Source organism: Antechinus flavipes, chromosome 5, assembly GCF_016432865.1.
Source record: "Antechinus flavipes isolate AdamAnt ecotype Samford, QLD, Australia chromosome 5, AdamAnt_v2, whole genome shotgun sequence".
NCBI classification, from domain to species: Eukaryota; Metazoa; Chordata; class Mammalia; order Dasyuromorphia; family Dasyuridae; genus Antechinus; species Antechinus flavipes.
The window spans coordinates 286,451,023-286,471,801 of record NC_067402.1 but is presented as its reverse complement, the minus strand read 5'-3'; the positions used below and the strand labels follow the sequence as shown (position 1 = coordinate 286,471,801).

Here is a 20,779-nt window from a genome sequence, read left to right as displayed (position 1 = left end):
CCCTCGGTGGCTGAACAGCTCGGCCTCTTTAGACATTCCTTCTGGATACGAGCCGAAATCTGCCTCCCTGCGTGGAACTTTTGCTCCTTCCCTTCAGGTCCCTCCCTGGAGCCGGAGGAGTCTGATCCCTACTCAACAAATGGCCGCCCCCTCCAGCTGTCAGGAGAATCTCCCCGAGACACTAGTCTGACCGTGTCATCCACTCCCTCCCCTCCTTCCTTACTGGCTCACGTCACCGCACAGGTGGTCCCTGGGCCGGGCCCCGAAGGCTCCACCGAGTCTGGCTCCAGCTCCTGTTCCCTGGGGCCCAGCCGCGCTTCCGTTCCCCTCCTGCAGCGGCCCAAGCGCTTCCGGTGCCTGAAACCCCTTCCCTGGGCCCTCACAGCTCCAGCCTTGCCACGCGAGCTCTCTTTAGCCCAGACGTTGCCTCCTTCCTCTGCGAAGCTTTCCTGATCCCCCCCCCATGGTAGATGCCACGGGCGGCACAGGAGCACGGCCGAGCCGGGAGGACCAGAGTTCAAATCCGGCCTCAGACACTCGGTACCGAGTCGACCCTAATCACTTAACCCCGGTTACCGTAGAGAAAAAGAAAAGCCTCGTGGTTAAGGAAGAGCCGGTTCCAGGTTCTGGCCTGACTCGTGATGGCAGCAGCATCATGGCCCAGAGTCGGGCCCAGTGTCGGGCCGAGCGTCCCAGCTGCTAGCAGTCGCCGCCCCCGGGAGAGCCTTTCCCGGCCCTCAGAGGTTCCTTCCGGCCCGGTTTTGGTCCCGGCCTCTCTCTGGGTGCCGGGGCGGGGCCCGTCTGCATTGCTCGGGGTAACGGGCTCGGTCCTTTGGCCGATGAGCTGCTCGGGTTTCTTTGCTGACACCGTTTTGGCGGAGAGCCCGCTCCGTGGGAGCCCCAGATAGGGGAATATCTGGTCCAGCCCCTGCCTCCGGCCCGAGAAGGGCTAGTGATCCTGGAAGGAGAGCGGGAAGGGGCCTGAGAGGCTCCGAGCCCACCCCTTCGTGTTACAGCTGAGGAAACGGAGGCCACTGCCAGGGAGAGCCTCTCTCGGAGGTCAGAGCTCTGCCCTTTGCACCAACCTGCCTTCTTATGGGTGCCCCCAGCGAGGGAACGGGACAGGGCCCCGCCTGGCGCCCCCTCCCCCCCCATGGCTTTTCGGATTAGTTCTGGCCCGTGTCCAGCAGCACATTATTATTCCAGCAGTGTAACTATTAATAAAACAACAGCGATGTTTTGGTTTATTTTGCATTTCTGCCCCTTGGGACAAAGTGAATGCTCTCTGTGCCAGTGAGAGGTCCTCCGGGAAGGGCCCGATGGGGGTCCGTGCCACTTTCGGACAGCAGGGGGAGGGCTTGCTCCAGCCTGGGAGGGCCGCCCTTCCGGGCCCGCCCGTAGGTGGCAGCAGTGAGCCGTGTGACACCCTCCGGAGCTTGGGGAGAGCTGCCGGGCCCTTCTTGTGGGCGCCAGCCTTGGCCCCGACCGCGCTGTCCCCGCGAGAGCCGCACCGGGCTTGGGGGTCCCACCAGGCCGGCCGTGGGTGCAGCCTCTGAGAGCCCCCCTTCCCCCCCCCCCCCCGTGACGTGGGCACAAGCTCTCTATTTATATGTCTGGAACGGGGATGGGCCGTGGTTCTCTTGGGTGGGTGTGGGAGTGGGTGATGGGGAAATCGTTGGGGGGGTGGCGAGCCAGAGGAAGGTTCGGATGGCAGCACCCTCGCTCAGACCCCTTTGCTGAGGCGGCTCAGGGACGTCCATCCCCGGCCCCTTCTCAGGCCTGTCTCTGGCTCTGGGCCCCCTCTCCCCCGACCCGACGTCCCCGGCCCCCCTCAGTCCCAACCCAAACCCCACTTCCTCCTGGGCGCGGCCCCTTCGCTTCTGTCTCGGCAGCGCGTCGCCCGTTCGTCGTCCCCCCGTCAGGCTGCCCGAGGGGCCGCGGCCCACTGGTCGCCCGGGGGTTGTTCCCAGGCTCGGGCCCGACCTCACGCTGGGTGTTTGTCCCCTCTCCAGGCTCGCGTCCCGCTCCAGGGCTTCCCCAGGGGGAGCCGCCGCCCGAAAGCACCATGATGGTGACCCAGGCCGTGCTGGCCCCCGAGCCGGCCTCCCCGCCCACCACCGCCGCCCCTCCCAGCTTCTCCTGGGTCCCCGAAGGCAGCCCGACCGCCGTGGAGCAGCCCATCTTCCTGATGACCACCGCCGCCCAGGCCATCTCCGGCTTCTTCGTGTGGACGGCCCTGCTCATCACCGGCCACCAGGTGAGCGCTGGCCCTGCTGGGGGAGGGGGCCTTCCCTGGCTTCCCGGGCCCTGGCCTGTCGGGGGCGCCCCGGGCGGGATCTCCCTGATAGCGTGGGAAGGTTTGTAGAGCCGGCGTGAGATTCCTGTAACGGACCCAAGCCGGTGCCGGAGCACGGAGCCCACGGGCTCCCACCCCCTCCAGGCCTCTTCCCCGGCGTGGGCCGGACCCCGCCCTCCCGGGCCCCCAGGGCTCTGGGCACCCCCCTCGGGGGGCTCACGGCGGCGTCCCGGCTCTGCCCCCAGATCTACCGGCACCTGCGCTGTTACAGCTGCCCCAACGAGCAGCGCTACATCGTCCGCATCCTCTTCATCGTGCCCATCTACGCCTTCGACTCCTGGCTCAGCCTCCTCTTCTTCACCAACGACCAGTACTACGTGTACTTCGGCACCGTGCGGGACTGCTATGAGGGTAAGGCCCCGGGGGCTCCCGGAGCTGCTCGCGGGCTCCTGTCCGGGCTGGGGCGGGCGGCCCGGCCTCGGCTTCCCCGGGAAGGCTGTGTTTGCTGAGCTGAGATGGCGGGGGCCCAGGCACACGTCCCATTGCAGAGGCTCTCCGACTTCTCCCGGGCCGTCCCGGTGGGGCAGGGGGTAATCGGGGCGGAGATCCCTCAGCAGGCAGCCCATCCTCGTTATCCTTGGACCTCGCGCCAAGCTGGGGGCAGCGGGGCAGAGCCCCCTGTCCCCCGCTTCCTGCTCCCCGTCCCCCGCTTCCTGCTCCCCTCCCCATTGATGGAGCTCTTCGTGGAAGCGAGCGGCACCAGCCCTGCCCCCAGTTTACAGATGTAGCAACTGAGGCACTTGCTGTGGTTGGGCCTTGTCTGTGTTATCTGGCAGGTAGAGGGAGGGACTAGAACAGAAGCAGGTGCCCAGGGCTGTGCCCTCAGCACTAGGCCCTTTCTTCCTCCTCCTCAAAGCCTTCCCCCCAACGTGCCGACCTTTCCCTCCTACTCTCCGCCCCTGGAAACTCCTGGATTAGGGATGGAGGCGCAGGCCACCTTTTTGGCCCCAGCAGGAAGCCGGGCCGGGTCCCAGCTGCTCCCTCCCCCCCTTCTTCCTCCCCTCCCCCCCGAGCCATCACACCTCCGAGTCCCGGGGGTGAGGGAGCACCCAGAGCGGCTCCTGAGGAGGCCCTCCCAGGAAGGTGCTCCCCTGGGAGCAAAGGCCCGGCCTCGCCCTGGTCGTGGCGCAGCCCCACGCTCGCTCCTCCTGGAGCACGGAGGCGGGCGGAGGGTCCCGGGCACCCTCCTCTGCCCGAGGGGCCCGCCAGCCCCTGAGCTCTCTGACAAAGCCGAGCGGTGGTGGCAGATGGTGGGCGGACCCTCCCCGGCCCCGTAGGCCATCTTTGTTCCCTTCCCGCCGCCTCCCCCCGCGAAGCCGAGTCAGAGCCGAGCAGGAAGTCTGCTGCCCTGCGAGAGCCATCTCCTAGCAACGCCATTCTCTGCTCCCTTTCTCTGAGAGTGTTTGCAAACATCAGAACATCTGCCGGGGGTCCGGCCACCCCAAAGGTCGCCAGCTCTTGGCGTCCGGAGTCGGTGGGCCCCACTTCCTGCCTTCTCCCCTCGGCACCTGGAGCCTTTTCTGAAGCCGCTTTCTTCTGGCCTGCTGCTGGCCGGGGGCTCGGGGGCAGCTGGGCCCGCGCGGAGCTGGAGTGGGGGGCGGCCGCGCGCGTGTGAGAGATACTCTCAGCGCTTCTTTACTTCTCTTAGTGCCCCCTGGCCTCTGGGAAGGCCCCGGGGTTGGGGGAGCTCAGGGACCGTAAGGAAGGGGAGGAGACTTGGGCTGTGGTGGAGTTGGGGCTCCTTCGGGCTTGTTTCCTTTTTCCTTCCCTGTAGGCTTTAGATTTGCCAGGTTTCCATCAAAATGGAAGCTGGGAGTTCCCAGGCTTGTAGGGGACAAGGTTTGTGAAGACTCAGGTCAGCAGAGAAGCTCGCGCCATGCGTTCCCCTGCCCCCGAGCAGGGACTAGACCCCAGTCACCCCAGGAGGGACTGTCTGTCCTGTGTTGAAAAGCCTGGAGGAACTTGGGGTGCTCCAGGCCCCCTTTCCGGAGCGGGCGGGGACCTTCCCCGGCCCCTGGGTTTCACAGACAGGAGGAGACCGAGAATCTTGGGGTCGCACTGCTGCCAGGAGTAAGGGAGGAGCGGGATTCCGGGCCAGACCCGGGACCCCCATCCCTCCTGGCTCAGGCCCAGGACGCCCACCTCCTGCTGTCGTTTACATCCGCTACAAGCCTATTAATGAGGGGATCGCCGGCCCCGTTGGGCCCTGCTCTGGCCGGGGCCGGCCTCGGGGACAAGAGCGGGGGAGCTGGGGCCCTGTCACTAGTGTGTAGCCTTGCCTGGGGGAGCCCCCTCAGTCAGGGTCAGTGAGAGGTCCGGCACAAAGGCCCTCACCCTCGAGAGACGCCAGTCAGACATGGGCGGGAAGCAGGAAGCAGCCGGGGAGAGGGCACTGTCCAGCCATGACGCTTCGGGTTCCCAGCCGGCCAGGGCCCAGTGATGCGGGAAGGAAGTTGGGAGGCCAGAGGGACCCCGGGAGGAAGGGCCCTGTGGAGGTCGGAGCATTGGCCCCGGCACTGTGGCAACTGGGGGCATCGAAGAGCAGAGGTGCCAAAAGGAGAATTCCAGAGGCTCTCTTTCCTTGCTGTGAATATTCAGGAACTGGCCGCGGGAGGAGACTGTGTCTGCTTGCCATTGTTCACTTTGGGGGGAGCGCAGAGGTTGGGGGGTAGAGCTGGAGGGACGCTGGAGCTCCTTTTGATCCAGGGATAAGCAGAGTCAGAAGGCCGAGGGGGCCTGGCCTCCAGCCTCGAGACTCGGGCTCGGCCTCTCCCGCTGTCCCTGAGAGCAGGGGCACTTGGGGGAGATGATCCCTTCCCTGTTTTCAATCAAAACTATTTAAAATCTAGTTAAACACCCTCGCTGAGGGCAGAGTTCTTGTTTCCCCATTTGACTCTGCCCTCTAATCCTTCCTGAACCAGCTTTGTTGTGTGTATACTGGAGACAGCTGCTTCGGCCAACTGGGCAGGGCGTGGACAGAGACTTCCCAGCTCCCCCTGGGTCTGCCTCCAGGGGCTCAGCAGGGGGCCGGCTGGGAGAGGAGGGAGGCAGAGAGCTCCTGGCTGCGCCCCCAGGGAGCTCAGTCCCAGGCTCCGGGGAGAAGGGCAGCCCAGAACGGGCCAGTGCCCACCTCAACTGTATTGTCACAAGTGGGAGGTCTAGAATCTGGAGCCCACCCATCCTGCCAGCTTCTGCCCTGCTCGGCCCAGCTCCTTCAAACTGGGGGCTGGCACTCTCTATGGCAGGGGTCCTCAAACTACGGCCCGCGGGCCAGATGCGGCAGCTGAGGACGTAATCCCCCACCCCCAGGGCTAGGAAGCTTCTTTATTTAAAGGCCCATAAAACAAAGTGTTTGCTTTTATTATAGTCCGGCCTCCCACAGTCTGAGGGACAGTGAACTGGCCCCTATTTAAAAAGTTTGAGGACCCCTGCAGTCTCATAACTGAATCTAGGGGTCAGAAATTTTGATTTATTGTCAGGAAACAGTTTGTAGATGTTTTATATTCTTACATACCCAGGGTCACGTAAAAATTTCTCAGGCAAAAAGGGGTCACAAAGTTTAAGAAGCCCGGCTCCAGAGGGCCTTGTTCTGTTCTGGACGTCACTCTTTAGGGGAGATGGTGGCGGTGGGGGCAGCCCCCCCGATGCCAAACTGTTCTCCCTGAATATCAGAGGGCTTAAGGATGTTTTATCTGGAGGTGCCAGAACGTGGTGGGGGCAGGGAAAGGAGAGGCAGGAAGTGCAGAGAGAAGTAGGTACCCTATGGGAGAGGGATTGTCCCAGTTCTGGGGGGCCCCAGACAGTCCCGGCTTTGGGAGACTGACCCGGGCTCCTCCTGAAGGAGCTCCTCCCTGTCGAGAGCTGCCCAGAAGGGGAGTGGTCCTCCCGGGAGGCCGCGGGTTCCCAGGCCATGTTTTTGAGGAAGCTGTACAGGCTGTTTCTGTCCTCAGGTGGGTTTGAGAAAATGGCTCCTGCTGAGCTTTTATGATTTGAAGCCAAAAGGGAAGGAGGCAGCTTTCAGCTCATTTCAGGCAAAGCCACCTAACAGTTAAACGTGGGAAGGGACGGTCTCGGAGAGGGGCGTGAGCTCGGGCCCCGAGAAGCGGAGGGCAGCCCGCGGCCTTCTCCTGTGAGCCTTTGGGGGCCTTCCAGCTAGGATTTCAGATTGCCGGAGATGAGAGCTGGTAGGCCCCCAGACAGGTCCTTGGCTGGCCGTGAGAGCCTTGAACAAATGGACAGTAAAAGGAGAGCAGCCTTTCCTCCCCCGTCATGAGCGCGCGCCCTCGATGGCCGACGCGCACGGCTGTCTGGCGTCACACTGCTGCCCGAGGGCTTTTCCGTAAGGCCACCTCTGACCACGTTCCCCTGCTCAGCCAGCTCAGTGCTTCCTCCTGCCCCGTTGTGGGGGACTCTGGCCCTCGTGGGTGATGTGGGCGAAGCCCCGGATTCTTCTCAGTGTCAGGTTTTTACATGCAAAACAAAATCTAGGAAAATGATTGTATCAAAATAGTGCTTTTTTTTTTTTTTTTTTTTTAAGAGTCTAGGACCAAACAAACGCTTTCATTTGGCTTGTAGAATCCTCCCTGCCACCTAGCTTCCGCTCGGCTCTCTAGCCTCCCTGCCCACCTTTCCCTCGCCCACACTCTTCAAGCCTGCTCCTCCCGGGTGACGTGGCAGCCGCTCTCGTTGGTCATTGCCCTGACCTTACCCTCTACCTGGAGGGCCCTCTCCCTCCCCTCCCACCTCATAGAAGCCCCCCTTTGCATGAAGCCCCTTCCTGACCCCGGCCTCCGTCCCTCCTTGTGTTTAACCCCTTGGAACCTCGTATGAAGACCGTAGGGGGTTTTAGGTGTGCCAGTGTCCCCCGCCAGAAGGCGAGCCCCTTCCTCTTCATGCCAGTATCCCTCGTGGATCGCATCCCCCTCGCGCCCCCACATGGCCTTGCTCGTGAGCCCCTGAGAAGGGCTGCTGCTGGCTCCTTGCCGGCTCCCCGGCTCTCACGGTCTTCCTCTGTGTGACGGGGCGGGTGCCCGCCTGCCGGCCGTGAGTCTCTCCTCCGGTTCTCTCAGTATCCTCCACATCCCTCCTTGTTGCTAAGGACAGAGCCCTGTGTTTTCTCACACTCATTCTCAGGTCCAGATTTTCTCCCCTCCCTCTCCCCTCACAGCCAAGGCTGATGGAGCCAGTGAGCGTGCTGAGGGCTCTGCACGGGCCCTTTCTCCCAGCGGCCCCGGGAAGTAGTGCCAGGCCTGTCGAGGACGTGGGGCTTCGGGAGGGCCGGAGGGGGTTCTGGAGCCGGGTCTGAGCCCAGCGCCCTTCCCCCACGGCCTGCTCCCGGGCGTGCTGACCTCCTGCCCCTGGCTCTCCCATCGCCGCCTTCCACGTCGCGCCAGCTTCCTCCGCATTTGTCCCTGGAGTAGCCGGGCCGATGATGAGGCGCCGCCCCAGACTCCATTCCTGCCAGGGCGGGTTTGCGACGTACCTCCGCACCCCCCTCGCTTTCTCCCTCACGCTCTGGTCGTGGGGTAGAAGGGCATTGCGCCCTGGGAGAGTGAAGCCCCCGCCATCTTGTTGGTCTCTCAGAAGTTGATTTGGGGCCTTTTCTCCACAGCTTTTGTCATCTACAACTTTCTGAGTCTCTGCTACGAGTACCTCGGAGGGGAGAGTGCCATCATGTCCGAGATCCGGGGGAAGTCCATCGAGTGAGTAGTGGGCCTTCCCCGGAGCCCCTCCCCCCCTCGCCTGCTCTGAGGCTCACGGTTGCCCCCAGGTACTGACTTTGGAGGGCGCCCCATCTCGGAGTGGGCAAGGACGAGGCCTCCCCGACTCCCTGACCTGTCTCCTTCCCAGTCGCACGCCTTGCACCCACATGGCCCGGAGGGAAGGGGAGCTTCTGATTCTGGCCAACTGCCTCTCGTGCCAGGCCCCCGTGCCCCTCACGTAGTGATTGAGCGCCACCGTGTGCAGAGGGCAGTGCCAGGCCCCCGGGGCTGGAGGAGAGGGGGCAGGCCTTAGAGCCTCATTAACTCTGTCACAGAGATGGGCTCGGCCTCTGATCTGCCCGGCCCCGTGCCACTTCATGGACGGACGTTCTCTGCTTCCTCTTTCAGCCCATGTTTCCTGGAGTCTTTTCGACATCCCTTTTCATCTCCTTCACTCTAGTCCCTGTCATCTCCCCTCCGTACTTATCTCTGGGCTGGCCAGTCAGCCCCACAGAGGGGAAAATACCGCCCCAGAGCTGAGCCTTTGTATCTCATGAGCTTGCCCAGGGTGGCCTGGGTGCTCCCCAACACCCATCCCTTTGCCTCCCACTTCTGCTCACTCCCGTCTCTCTTTCAGGTCAAGCTGCGTGTATGGGACCTGCTGCCTCTGGGGAAAGACGTACTCTATTGGCTTCCTCAGGTTCTGTAAACAGGTACGAGTCCGAGTGGCCCCTTCCTGGGTGGTGGGCATCTTCCTGGGCATTGGTCACTTTCATGGGTGGTGGGCACCTTCCTGGGCGGTGGGTACTTTCATGGATGGTAGGCACTTTCATGGATGGTGGGCACCTTCCTGGGCATTGGGCGCTTACATGGATGGTGGGCATCTTCCTGGGCATTGGTCACTTTCATGGATGGCGGGCACCTTCCTGGGCATTGGGCACTTCCATGGATGATGGGCACCTTCCTGGGTGATGGGCACTTTCATGGATGGTGGGCATCTTCCTGGGCGGTGGGCACCTCCCTGAGTAATGGATACCTTGCTGGCAGTGGGCCCAGGCTTGTAGCCAGGGAGGGGTCTCATTCCCAAGGTTACTGAGTCAGGATTTGGGGGCTGCAAGGCCTGGAGGAGCTCGGGCTTGAGTGTGGCGAGGACGGATGAGGAAGCAGGGAGGCCAGGGCAGGGAGGGACCTGGGCCTCTGGCTCCCATCGGGGGTCCTCGCCGGGCCGCGTTGCCCTGGAATGGAGAGGCAGCTGAGTGCGTTACGAGAGTGGGAGGGGAGAAGCCCAGGGAGCCAGACACGTGGGCCCGGCCCAGGGCAGCCAGGAGCTCCGTCTTGTCTCATTTCCCTTTTACATGCGAGTCGCCCTCGGCCCCCGGAACCGTGCACCGTCCCGTTAGGGAAGTGGGAGTCCCAGCTGGGGGCGCTTGGAAGTCGATGCAGGAACCAGCCCCCTACGTCCCCACCATGGAGCCCTTGGGGAGAGGAACCGGCCCCAGACGCTTAGTCATCCTGTGTGGGGTTCAGTGCGCGGGGCCGGGTGGGGGAGGATGGTCACCCACGAGGGCTTTCCGTCAGCTGAGCCTGGGTCAGGGGCCTCGTGTTGCGGCTGGTGGGAGGGCGTGACGAGGCAGATCAGCTCACATCACTCGGAGCCCCTCGCCCTATCGCACACTGGGATCCCAGCAGACTCCCCATTCCCCTTTGTCTCATAGAGGATCCCCCAAAATGGCCCCCAGAGTCGATCCTTAGCTTCCTAAGCAGCTCGGCCTTGGTCTAGCTCGAGGGTGTGAGCTGGGCCCGGCCCCCGAGCCTGCTGGGCCGTGCTGCCCTGGCCCCTCCGGGGACGGGTGACCCGGGGCCCCCGCCCCATGCTCTCTGACCCCGCCGGCACTGGTAGGTTTGGCCGGTGGCAGCCCAGCTTGGGTTGTGGTTGGGTGGCCTCTCGGGGGCCTGGGGTTGACGTTGCTGCCCGATGGGAGCTGATGTCCACGGGGCTGGGGCAGCTCGGAGCCTCCCCGGGAAGCGGACGCCGGTCCTGTCTCTCTCCACATCTTCCCACCCTCATGCTGACGGTCCTGGTTCTTTGAAGATTTTGCCACTAGGATTTTAGGGAAATAAATAGTTAGCAGTCCTCAGATTTACATGAGAAGTTCCCGTCGTGGGCTCGTGGCCCTCACTGACTTGTTTTGTTTTTAATTCTTGCCTTGTGCCCGCCATACAGTGCCACTTGATGACAGATGTTTTCCTTCCTGCCCTGTCAGGGTCTAAAATTTTTTAAAATGGGGTTGTTCAGTGGGCAAAGGAAAGTCTCTTAGCCATTTTGGTTAAATGGCCCTGTTCTTTCCCTCTCTCCTCCCCATCCCACTGTCCACTTTGAGCTCTGCCCTGACCTCTGTCGGGTCTCTTCTGTGACTCCTGATTGGCCCCGGGTCTAAAAATTTACTAGTGGGGCGCGGCCAGAATCCAGTGTTCCCGATTCCCAGGCCCTTATCTTTCTGGGCTGAGTCATAGTGGCTCTGATGAGCCCGGTAACCAGGAATAGGCCCCCCCACAAGTCCTAACCTGAAGCTTTATTGTGATGAGGAGATGCCCATGGGTCCTGGAAGGTCCTGCCAGTGGTGAGATGCCCACAGGTTCTGGGAGGGAGGAGATTGCCAGCAGGGATCGATCCAGGGACACGCTGTCCGTTTTCCAAATGCTAACCTCACCTAGCTCAGAGTGGCCCATCACCAAGAGGCTGGGGTGCTGAATATATGAGTGTGGCAACCCACGAAACAGCAGCAAATTATGTGGCCCTGTTGTCTTGTGCCAGTTTAGAACTGTTGTTTTCTTCACGTGAGATCCTTGTCTAATGACTAGTAGACAAACGAAGCAGAGCAGGGGTCATTAACCCTTTACGCTCGGATCCCCATCTCTCCCACCCCACTTGGTGGTCTGGTGAATCTTAGGGACTCGGATTGTCATAAAATAAAATACCTAGTAATACAAAGTAATACATATTGAAATTATTATTTAAAAATTTTTTAAGCTCACAATGCATAGGTTAAGATTCCCTGTACAAGGGGAACTAAATCAGAAGAAAAAAAAAGGAAGGAAGGAAAGAAGCATTTATTAAAACACCTAATTATGTATGAGTTGGGCCTTGTGCTAACAATTTACAAACGTTTCATTTGATCCTCACAACACCCTGAGAGTAGGTTCTATAATTATTCTCATTTCACGGTTGGGGAAACGAAAGCAAACAGGTCAAGCGACTCGCCCACCCAGCTAGTGAGTGTCTGAAGCTGGATTTGAACTAAGATTTTCCCGACTCTGGGCCCAAAGTTGTGCCCACTGTAGCACCTGGCTCTTTTTAGGAATTTTTGCTGAGTACGGGGTGCGGGGGCAGGAGAGACGGGCTCACAGATTCTCCAGAGACAGGTGATGCGAGAGCTGATTTCATTCTTCATCAAAGGCAATACAAACACCATTATTTCATAACACACTTGCTGAGCTATTCTTGCTGGACGCCTCTTACTAAGATCTGTCGCAGAGGATAGAGGTAGAAAAGTCTACAAATAGCTCATTTACAACCCAGTTTATGACCCACTCACATTAAACTGACATGTATTAAAATAATCAGTGACTTCAGTGCAGTAGCAAGCAGAAGAGAAGATGGTTAAAAAAAAAAATTGGAAAATTAGTCACAAATAAAGCCAAAGATATATAGACAACCCAGAAGCCTCCTCTCTGTGATCTGCAAGAAAATATCTGGGAGGTGGGGCAGCTAGGTGGCGCAGTGGTTAGAGCACCAGGCCTGAAGTCAGGAGGACCTGAGTTCAAATCTGGTCTCAGACACTTAACACTTCCTGACTGTGTGACCCTGGGCAAGTCGCTTAACCCCAAGTAGCTCAGAACCAAAAAAAAAAAAAAAAGCTTGGGAGGCATTGAACATGATTAGTTTCAATTAACATCATAAAAAAGTTATATTGTATGTTAACAGAAAATTTCTGGGTGCTGATATAGGAATTATTTCCAAAACTGAGGTCAGTTTGTAAGAGCAGAGACTGAAGTCAGTAATACATTAGAATAACAATGATAAGAAGCTATTACGATTCCAGTCTAACCTATTAAACAGCTTTTTGGTGCCTCAGAATATTAAATGGATAAAAGAATATATATAGACATCGACTGTCACTACTTCCAATGGAAGCTTTGTCATCGTAAACTGACCAAACCATATTAGCAGTCAGATGCTTGGCCCCCTTGCCAGAGATAGTTAAGAATGATACCAGTTCAAGCTAGAATTTCATCTGGAAGATCTTAAGGAGAAAGAGGGTCGGTTTTGAACACTTCCCCTTCACAAAATGGCAAGGCACCGTGGAAGGAAATCCTACTGACCAAAAGCTTCATGGGAAACTCACTGAAACGAGAACATCTCCGTAGCCCTGACTAATGAAACTGGAAGGATGACTAACTGGATAAAACTGAAAAATACCTGCCAAGATTTCTACAGCAGATTTTCTTCTCCATCGGTGGCCGGGACCACCACATTCAGACCGTTATATCCCAGCGGGTAGCTTGAGAAACCTAGCTCTAAAGAAACAAAGATGAGAAAACACGAGGGAGCTGCCATATTTTGAGGGATCAAGTCTTCGGATTCCTGAAAGAAGGAAAAACTTGGAAAAACGTGGGAGAAAAATTTTCCATTTGGAAAAAAATTATAACTCTTTGTTTTTAAGGCAATAGCCAGACTGTGTACTGACTCATGTGTTTTATTACTATCTCGATAAAGTCTACACCCTTATTGGATGGAATGGAGGCAGCTATAAGAAAGAAACGGGCTGGTTTTGGCAAATGATTATGGAAAGCGTTATGCGGTTTTACATTATTCAGTTGCCCCAGAGTCGTGAGAACAAGATGCGACTCTTATGTTTGACTCATGGAAAATCATTTGAGTCTATGGAACAAAATATTCAACCCTGATTAAGCACCTACTGTGTGTCGGGCCCCACACCAAGTACTGGGGACATAAAAAGGCTCACAAAGCAGACAGTTCCTGCCCTGAAGGATATCAGTTCAGTGCAAATTCCAAATTGAGGAGGGGAGAAGGGTGTCCCCCTTGGCTGAGGACAGAACCTCCAAATGCTGCGGTCTCCTGTGTGAAATCAGGCCGTCATCATCCACACAGGGAAAACCGAGTGGATGAAGAGTGCCTTTTGTCCAAATGCTGCCGTGCAGCCGGACAGACGGAGCGGAGGAACGGTCCAGCGCCACGGGGCTCGGGGACAGGCGCGGCTGGTCCTCAAACCAGGCCCCAAATCAAGGAGGACGAGGGAAGCGGGCTGGGCCGTGGCCTGTGGGAAACGGCTCCGTGCTCTTGGCTGGCCCGGGCGGCTCGGAGAGGATTTTCAGAAAGGAATTTTCCTATCGGAGGTAGCCAGGGCCTGTTTTTAAATACCGTTCTCTTTTTTCCCAGTGATGTGATGGGACATGAATTCTCGGGGTGTGAGTCATGAGATTCCGCTGGCGTGAGTCACGCAGTTCCACGGGGTCTGAAGAGTTGGAAGTTGCGGGCCATTCCCATGTGGAGGGAGGGATGCCCAGTGGGGGGCGCCGAGCCGTGGCAGATGAGCGATGGGCAGGGGTGGCGTTTGTCCGGCCGCCCTTTCAGACGAGGGAGGGAGCGGCAGGGGACGGGGCAAGGGCAGGATCAGCCGGAGCCCCGGGGCTGGGGGGAGCTCCCGCGCTCACGGTGGAAGCATTGCAGGAGGGACGTGAGTAGGTGGTCTGGGAAGGGAGAGGAGCCCCGGGATGTGACCTGGCCGGCCCCAGCCCGCCCCCCGGCTCTCCTGCTTCCTCCGGCGCTGTCTGGGGGAGGACGTCGTTTCCTGTTTGCTGCTGTTCCTGACCTCTTCCTCCGCCCACCTCCCCAGTTTTATCTGTGAGGAGGCATCGAGGTTTCCATTACCCGGGCCAGCAGCTCGGAGCCAATGGTCCTGGCGGCAGGCGGGGTAATGGGCCGTCCTCCTGAGCCTCCTCGGGGGTGGGGGGGAGCGCCAGCTCGGGACCCTCGCTCACCCCGGGGATCTTGGGCCCTCTCTGGGGGCCTGTCCTCGTCCCTGTCAAGTGTTGGGTCTGTGAGAATGGATGGAGAGTCAGGCTAGGAGGCAGGAAGACCCAAATTTGAGTCAGTTTGCTCCTCTGTGAAATGGGAATCCAAGTGTCCCTTTCCTCGCAGAGCCGGTGAAAGATCGCTCGCGCTCGCGTGTCTGTAGAGTGCTAGGTAACTGCGCGCCGCTGTCATGGGGCCGGGGCGCCGGCCTCGTCGTCGTGTTCTACAGCACATCCCGTGTGCCCCCGCCCCGCCCGCTGCCTGAATCTCAGCTCTGTCCGGGCCCCTACTGAGGGCTTTGCAGCCGTGTCCCGCTTAATGAGCCGGAGCCCCCAGAGGAGAGCGCAGAACCAGGGCAGGGAGGGTGGTCCCGCCGGTTACGCTGGTGACTGCGCTTAGTCAGGCCGCGGAGGTCCCCAGAAGGCCAAGGAACTCATCCCCCCTCGTCTGGGAAATGCCCCCCGAGAGCCGTGCTGGGAACGGCCTGGTCTGGTCGGGAGGGACGGCCCGGGGCCCAGAGGGGAGCGGTCACGGCCGTCCCTCCTGGAGAGCCCGCCTTGGAAAGGGGGGAGGCTGCTCGGCCAGTGCCGGGGAGGGGGGCGAGAGGGGCCGGAGTGATAGAGGCCTGCCCGGGACTTGGGGCGGCCCCACGGACCCCTCCGCTCCCCGTTCTCCTCACCTTCTCCGGCTTCCTCCCAGGCCACCCTGCAGTTCTGTGTGGTGAAGCCCCTCATGGCCATCAGCACGGTGATCCTGCAGGCCTTCGGGAAGTACCGGGACGGCGACTTCGAGTAAGTGGGTGCTGTGGGGGGGAGGGAGCGGGGGAGACAGAGACAGAGACAGAGCACTTGTGGTCAGTGTGGGTGCACCCAGACCCCGCCCCCGGGGGGAGTGACTTGTCCCTCCTGTAAGGGTGGCTTTGGAATCCCCCCCCTGTGGCTCAGGGACCCGTCACAGCTGGGAAGCTGAGGGAGCCGAGCCCCTGTCGGGGCACTCCGGTCGTAACCCTCTGAGGGCCGCCGGCACCAGGAGCCCGGGCAGAGGGACCAGGGTCTGGGCGGGGGGCATCTCGGGCTGCGGCTCCTCCCACCGAGCGCATCCCCCGTCCTCGCCCGGGCCCTCCAGCTCCCAGCGGAGACGTGGGGTCCCCCGGCCTCCCTGGGGCCGCGCCCGGCCGTGTGGCGCTGGCGGCCCTGACGCCGAGGCCCGGGGCGCTCACGCCTCCTCCCCCCGCAGCGTCACCAGCGGCTACCTCTACGTGACCATCATCTACAACATCTCGGTCAGCCTGGCCCTTTACGCCCTCTTCCTCTTCTACTTTGCCACCCGGGAGCTGCTCAGCCCCTACAGCCCCGTCCTCAAGTTCTTCATGGTCAAGTCTGTGATCTTCCTCTCCTTCTGGCAAGGTGAGGCCGGGAGGCGGGAGGCCGGGAGGCAGGGAGACTGGGCGGGGGCTCGGGCACCGTTTCCTGCCAGCCCCATGGTGAGAGGAAGCCCAGACATGCCCCCCCCCGGCATGTCTCTCTGGCCCCCTCTGGCAGTGAGGGCGGCTGCTGGGCTCCCTGGGGTGTGGGCTGTGGGGGGATGGAGAACGAGGTTCCTCTGGGATCTGCCCGCAGCAGCTCCCAGCCTCCCTCGGTGCCGCTCAGGGGCCCCTGGGGTAGCCCCGACACGATCGGGACCCCCCGCACATTCCGGGCTGGCGTGGTCCTGCCTCGAAGCCCACTTTTCCACCTGACAACCCCTCCCGGTCACGTTGCCCGCTCTCCGGCCTCTGCTTTCTCCACTCCCTTCCCCAGCCCGGTCACGCTCCTCGGGACACGTGCGCCCTCTCTGCGTCGGCCCCTCCTCACTGAGCCCAGCGCGCCCGTCCTGGGGGGCGGCCACCTCTGGCCCAAGTCAGGGTTCTCCGGGCAGCCCGAGATTCCCCACTGAGCCCGGGGCTTCCATCTGACCCTGCGGGGCTCCTGGGCCCTTCTGACCCCTGCCTCTTCTTTCAAACTTCAGACCCCCAGCCCTTCTTCTAGACCCTTCAGACCCCCGGATCCCCCTCCCCCCAGCCTCTCGCCAGCCCCGCCCCTGCTGCCAGTCACGGCCTTCTTGTCCCCGCCCCCAGGCATGCTGCTGGCCATCCTGGAGAAGTGCGGGGCCATCCCCAAGATCCACTCGGCCGAGGTGTCGGTGGGGGAGGGCACCGTGGCCGCCGGCTACCAGGACTTCATCATCTGCGTGGAGATGTTCTTTGCCTCCCTGGCGCTGCGCCACGCCTTCACCTACAGGGTCTACGCAGACAAGAGGCTCGATGCCCAAGGTAGGGGGCGCCCGAGGGGGGGACGGGCGGGGACCACCTGGATCGCGCCTCCCGCTCTTGCTGCCGACACCTGCGGGCTCCTGGTGGCTCCCGGGGGGGGCAGAGAAGCTGCCCGGTCTGAGGTCAGGGAAATGGAGGCTCCTGCAGTGCCGGGGGGGGTCGGGGGGACCGGGGGCTCGCTGCCACCTCATATCCAAAGTCAGCTCCGACCGACTGAGGCGATGCCCCGGGCAGGGGGCCAGGCTGGCCCAGCTCCAGCCCCGAGCGTCCGACCAGGGCCCCCTGCGGTCCCCGAGCACCCACTGTTCTCTGAAGTTCCTCCCTTTCCCACCGATCTCTGCGCCGTCCTGGAGAAAGCTCCACGGCCGCTTCCTGTCAGCATGGGGCTCTCCGTGACGGAGGAGATGCTTCCCTTCCTGGGAGCCGAGGCCGGTGCCCTCCCCGACACTCACATCCATCCCTGTGTCCCCGGGCACCCGCGCCCACAGGCCCCGGCCACCCGGTCCCCACCCAAGGGGCAGAGGGGAGGCTGCTCAGCCACCAGGCCCGGAGCTGGAGCGGCGACTCTCCCCTCTCCCCGCCCCCGAGGTGTCATGGGCCTGAGCCCTGGCCACTCAGCGGGGACAGCCTGGGCTGGAGGCGGCTCTGAGGCCTTCCCCGATGGAGAGCTCCGGGCCTCGGGCCCCGCTCCCGGCTCCGAAGCGTCCCTCGGGCGTCCGTCAGCATTTATTAGGCTCTCACGGGGGCCAGCCCTGGGGGGGCTCGCGGGGCTGGGAGGCCCCGGCCGGCCGGAGAGGGGCAGGGGGCCCTTCCCCGCAGGCCCCGAGGGCTCTCGGGCTCGGCCCGGGGAGAGGGGCAGGGGGCCCCGGGGTTGCTGCGCCGCGGGGCGGCCGGGTGGGTGCCGGAGCACCGGAGAGGCCAGGGTTTGCTGGGGCTGTTGGGAGCGCTCTGTTCATTCAGTTATCTGCCATCTTTCTGTCTCTGGTTCCCTCTCCCTTCTCTCTCTCCCCGCCCCCACCCCTGACTGCCTGATGCTGCGCAGTGCCGGCGTACGGCCCCTACGGTAGGTACCTCCCTGCTCGCCTGCTCGCCAGCATGCCTCTGTCCTCCCCGAGCCCCCGAGCCCTGCAGCCTTCCTCCTGGTGCCCCCTGCACGGGCGCCATCTGCGGCCCCAGGGAAGGGCCCGAAGTCGGGATGTCGTCGGGGGAGCTCCCCACTGCCCAGCTGCTTGTGCTGAAGGCCCCGGGAGGAGCGTGGGGAGCGTTCTGGGGGCCGCCCGCCGTGGGCTCTCCTCCCCAGGGACGGGGGGCTCCCCCTCCTCAGCCCCAGGCTCCTCCTGCGGCCTCGCCCCGGCCCCACAGTCCCCACCTGCCTGTTTCCTTCTCCTTTCTCCCCGAGACCCCGGGAGCAGAAGGGCCCGGCCCGCGTGGCGTCCCCCGCTGTCCGGGCCCGGCCTCCCTCCCGCGTCCTCGGCTCCACCACTGACCGCGCGGCGGGGCCGTCCACACCTGCCGCGGGCCCTGGTTGGGGGGCTCCGGGCTGGCCGGGCGCGCCCCCAGGCTCCTCTCCCCCTCCTCCCACAGGCCGCTGCGCACCCATGAAGAGCATCTCCAGCAGCCTCAAGGAGACCATGAACCCCCACGACATCGTGCAGGACGCCATCCACAACTTCTCCCCGGCCTACCAGCAGTACACGCAGCAGTCCACGCTGGAGCATGGCCCCTCCTGGAGGACCGGCGCCCACGTGCTGGCCCGCTCCCACAGCCTGGGCGGCGGCGCCCGCGACAACGAGAAGACCCTCCTGCTGAGCTCCGACGACGAGTTCTAGGGGCCGCGGGCGCGGGGCCGGGAGGGGCCGCGCTGGAGACTGGCGAGCGCGGCCTTGGGGCCTCCCCTTAATTTATTAAACCAGAGACACGAGTCACGGCGCTTCCCGGACGGCCCGGCCTCGCCCGCCAGGCTTCTGAGCGACGAGCCGGGCGCCCCCTGGAAGTGGGGACGGGGACCCTGGGAGCGAGAGCAGGCTGAGCACACGGCTCGGGAGCCCCCTCCGCCGGCCCCGGCCGTTCCAGGCCGTTCCAGGCCATTCCAGGCCATTGCAGGCCCAGTGCGCCGGGCGACCTGCGTCTGAGCTGGAGGACGGGGGGAGGGGTACCACAAGCCCCTCCCACCCTCTCCCCCAGCCCACGTTCTCCCTTGGAGCTGGCGCCGAGCCAGGCCCCCGGGCCCAGGGATGGGACAGGGTGCAGCCCCAGCTCCCCACCTAATTGTGCAATACGGCCCTCCCTCCCGCTCCTTTGTCCTGGTGGGGGAGCTCAGCCTCGCTCCGGAGAGGGAAGTTGGAAAGACGCAGGACCCCCGCTCTGTTCCTCGCCACATTGACCTGCGGGCAGAGCTGCTGCACTGGCCCGTGCCCTCCCCACCCACCCCCCGGGGGCCATTGGGCTTCTCCCTGCTGCCGGGTTCCCATGGAAACCACACCCCCCCCATTCCTCTGGGAGGAGAACGCCTCAGGGCAGAGGTGGGGGCCCCTCTCGGCCCAGTGTCTCCCACCCGACTACTCCCAGCAGCCTCCCTGCCAGCCTCCAGAGCCCTTGGGGGGAGAGAGCAGTGAGGGGAGGGAAGAAAGCTTGAGGATAGAAGGGGGGCTTTCCTTTGGGGCCCGGCCCTCCCGTCTCCTGGCCTGGCGGGGCTCTGGGAACTGCCTCCCCCAGAAGCCCCGACTCTCGTGTGCCTTAATTTCTCTGCAGTTCTGTTTCCCCCTCCCCCCCCGCCAGGCGTGTCCTCCTTGTTCCAGTCCCGACCGGGAGCCAGCTGCTACCGGGGGAGGGGGGCAGCTGGTGTCAGGACGCCCCCTCCTCACCCACACTGCCACCTCTCCCCCCCACCCCCATCCCTCCCTTGGGGCCCTTTCTGGACAAGGAGGCAGGAATGGGCAGTCAAGGCTGAATGAGCAAATCTCTTGTAATTAGTAAATCAGAACAATGAAATGCATGAAACTCTCCCCCCCCTTTCACCCTCCGTCACCCCCTGGCCTTTTGGGGAGAAGGCTGTCGGGAGCCCCTCCCCCCACACCTGCAGGAGGGCCCCATGTTAGGGCCTCCCCTGGGGACAGACGAGGGCAGGGAGGCCTGAGATCTTCCCCCTGGATGTCTTCCTGGCCCCTTGGGCGAAGGCAAGGACAAGAAACTCCATGAGGTGGATCCCACGGGCCCTTGGCTCGGCGGGGGACGGGGAGCAGGGAGGGAGAGCTCGACCCTTCTCCTTGGGCTCCCAGCGGTGATTCCAAAAGGAACTCCCCTACTTCCCCTGGTGGAGCTGGGCTCTCTCCTTCCCCCTCCTCCTCCCCCCCCTTCCTGGTTGGTGTGGGCTTTAGCCACTGCCCCCATGGAGAAGGCCGAGCATCGCCCCCCCGCTGTCCCCCTCCTCTTCCGCCATCTCCCCACCACGGCCTCTCCCTCTGCAAGCCTTTTGGGCCAAAGTAGCGGTCGCTGCCCCTTGCTCGCGAAGGCCCGGAGCCTCCCGGGGCAGCGGCTGGGGGGGCTCCCCCTGCTCTTTTTCTGTGTAATTCCCTCCCCCGCCCTTTTTGTATGATTATTATTTTCAGGTAGAGTAGCTCTTTGTACATAAAGAAGACTCGCGCCCTTCGCCGTCTGCTCCACGAGAAGTCAGAGCCTCCTAGTTTTGTACGTAGGTAGGATTGCCACGGCTCCCCCAGAAAGCAGCTCTCTCTATTTTGGTCTCTGTGATATTTTAAAGGCGCCGGGACAGGAGCAAGCCGACAAGCTGAGAGATTATCTATCTATCTATCTATATATATATGAGATAATATAGATTGTACTGAAATCAGTTGGGCCTGCGGGTGATTTGTGGCCGTGGAGGTCTGTGGGGGCGTCGGGCTCGGGGTGTGACTCGGTTCCCAAAGCGGGAGCTGACGGGTGGGCCCCGGGCTGGCTGAGGGACGGCGGCGTGGCAGAAAAGACCCCGAGTCCCCCGGAGACCTGGCACGGGGCACCCTCAGCGCCCGGGGGGCTCCAGCTCAGGCTGGGATTGAAGGTAGAACAAACCTCGTCCCTCTGGCCCGGGGTCCCTGCCCCTTTCATCTCACGCAGGGGCACTCGCCCCTTCTGCCTTCATCACTCGCTGCCCAAGTGACTCGGACCCTTCCTACCGCCTCCCAGGGCCCACTCCCCCTGGCAGCCTTGGGGTGGGGGATTAAGCCCTCTCTCGCTGAGGATGAGGGAAAGTCTGAAGCATCATCCTACCCGCTCCTCCCAGAGGGCCCTTCCTTCTCTGTACCCCCAGAGCGGCT

The 20,779-nt window shown here is 62.2% G+C and overlaps 1 protein-coding gene across 5 annotated transcripts in view; it reads left to right on the top strand.

The window, feature by feature from the left end:
• The window catches only part of TMEM184B (transmembrane protein 184B), a 37,548-nt gene extending 19,161 nt beyond the window's left edge, over window positions 1–18,387 (top strand). For 4 of the 5 annotated variants that reach the window (XM_051961947.1, XM_051961946.1, XM_051961948.1 and 1 more), the window contains exons 2-10: window positions 2,013–2,257; window positions 2,542–2,707; window positions 7,968–8,058; window positions 8,696–8,771; window positions 14,855–14,946; window positions 15,392–15,561; window positions 16,272–16,466; window positions 17,509–17,529; window positions 18,051–18,387. In XM_051961947.1, coding sequence (XP_051817907.1) covers window positions 2,066–2,257; window positions 2,542–2,707; window positions 7,968–8,058; window positions 8,696–8,771; window positions 14,855–14,946; window positions 15,392–15,561; window positions 16,272–16,466; window positions 17,509–17,529; window positions 18,051–18,295 — 1,248 coding nt within the window. In that variant the 5' untranslated portion in view covers window positions 2,013–2,065 and the 3' untranslated portion in view covers window positions 18,296–18,387. The remainder of the gene's footprint in view (window positions 1–2,012; window positions 2,258–2,541; window positions 2,708–7,967; window positions 8,059–8,695; window positions 8,772–14,854; window positions 14,947–15,391; window positions 15,562–16,271; window positions 16,467–17,508; window positions 17,530–18,050) is intronic. The other variant, XM_051961951.1, reaches the window with a different exon arrangement.
• The last annotated feature ends 2,392 nt before the right edge of the window (window positions 18,388–20,779 follow it).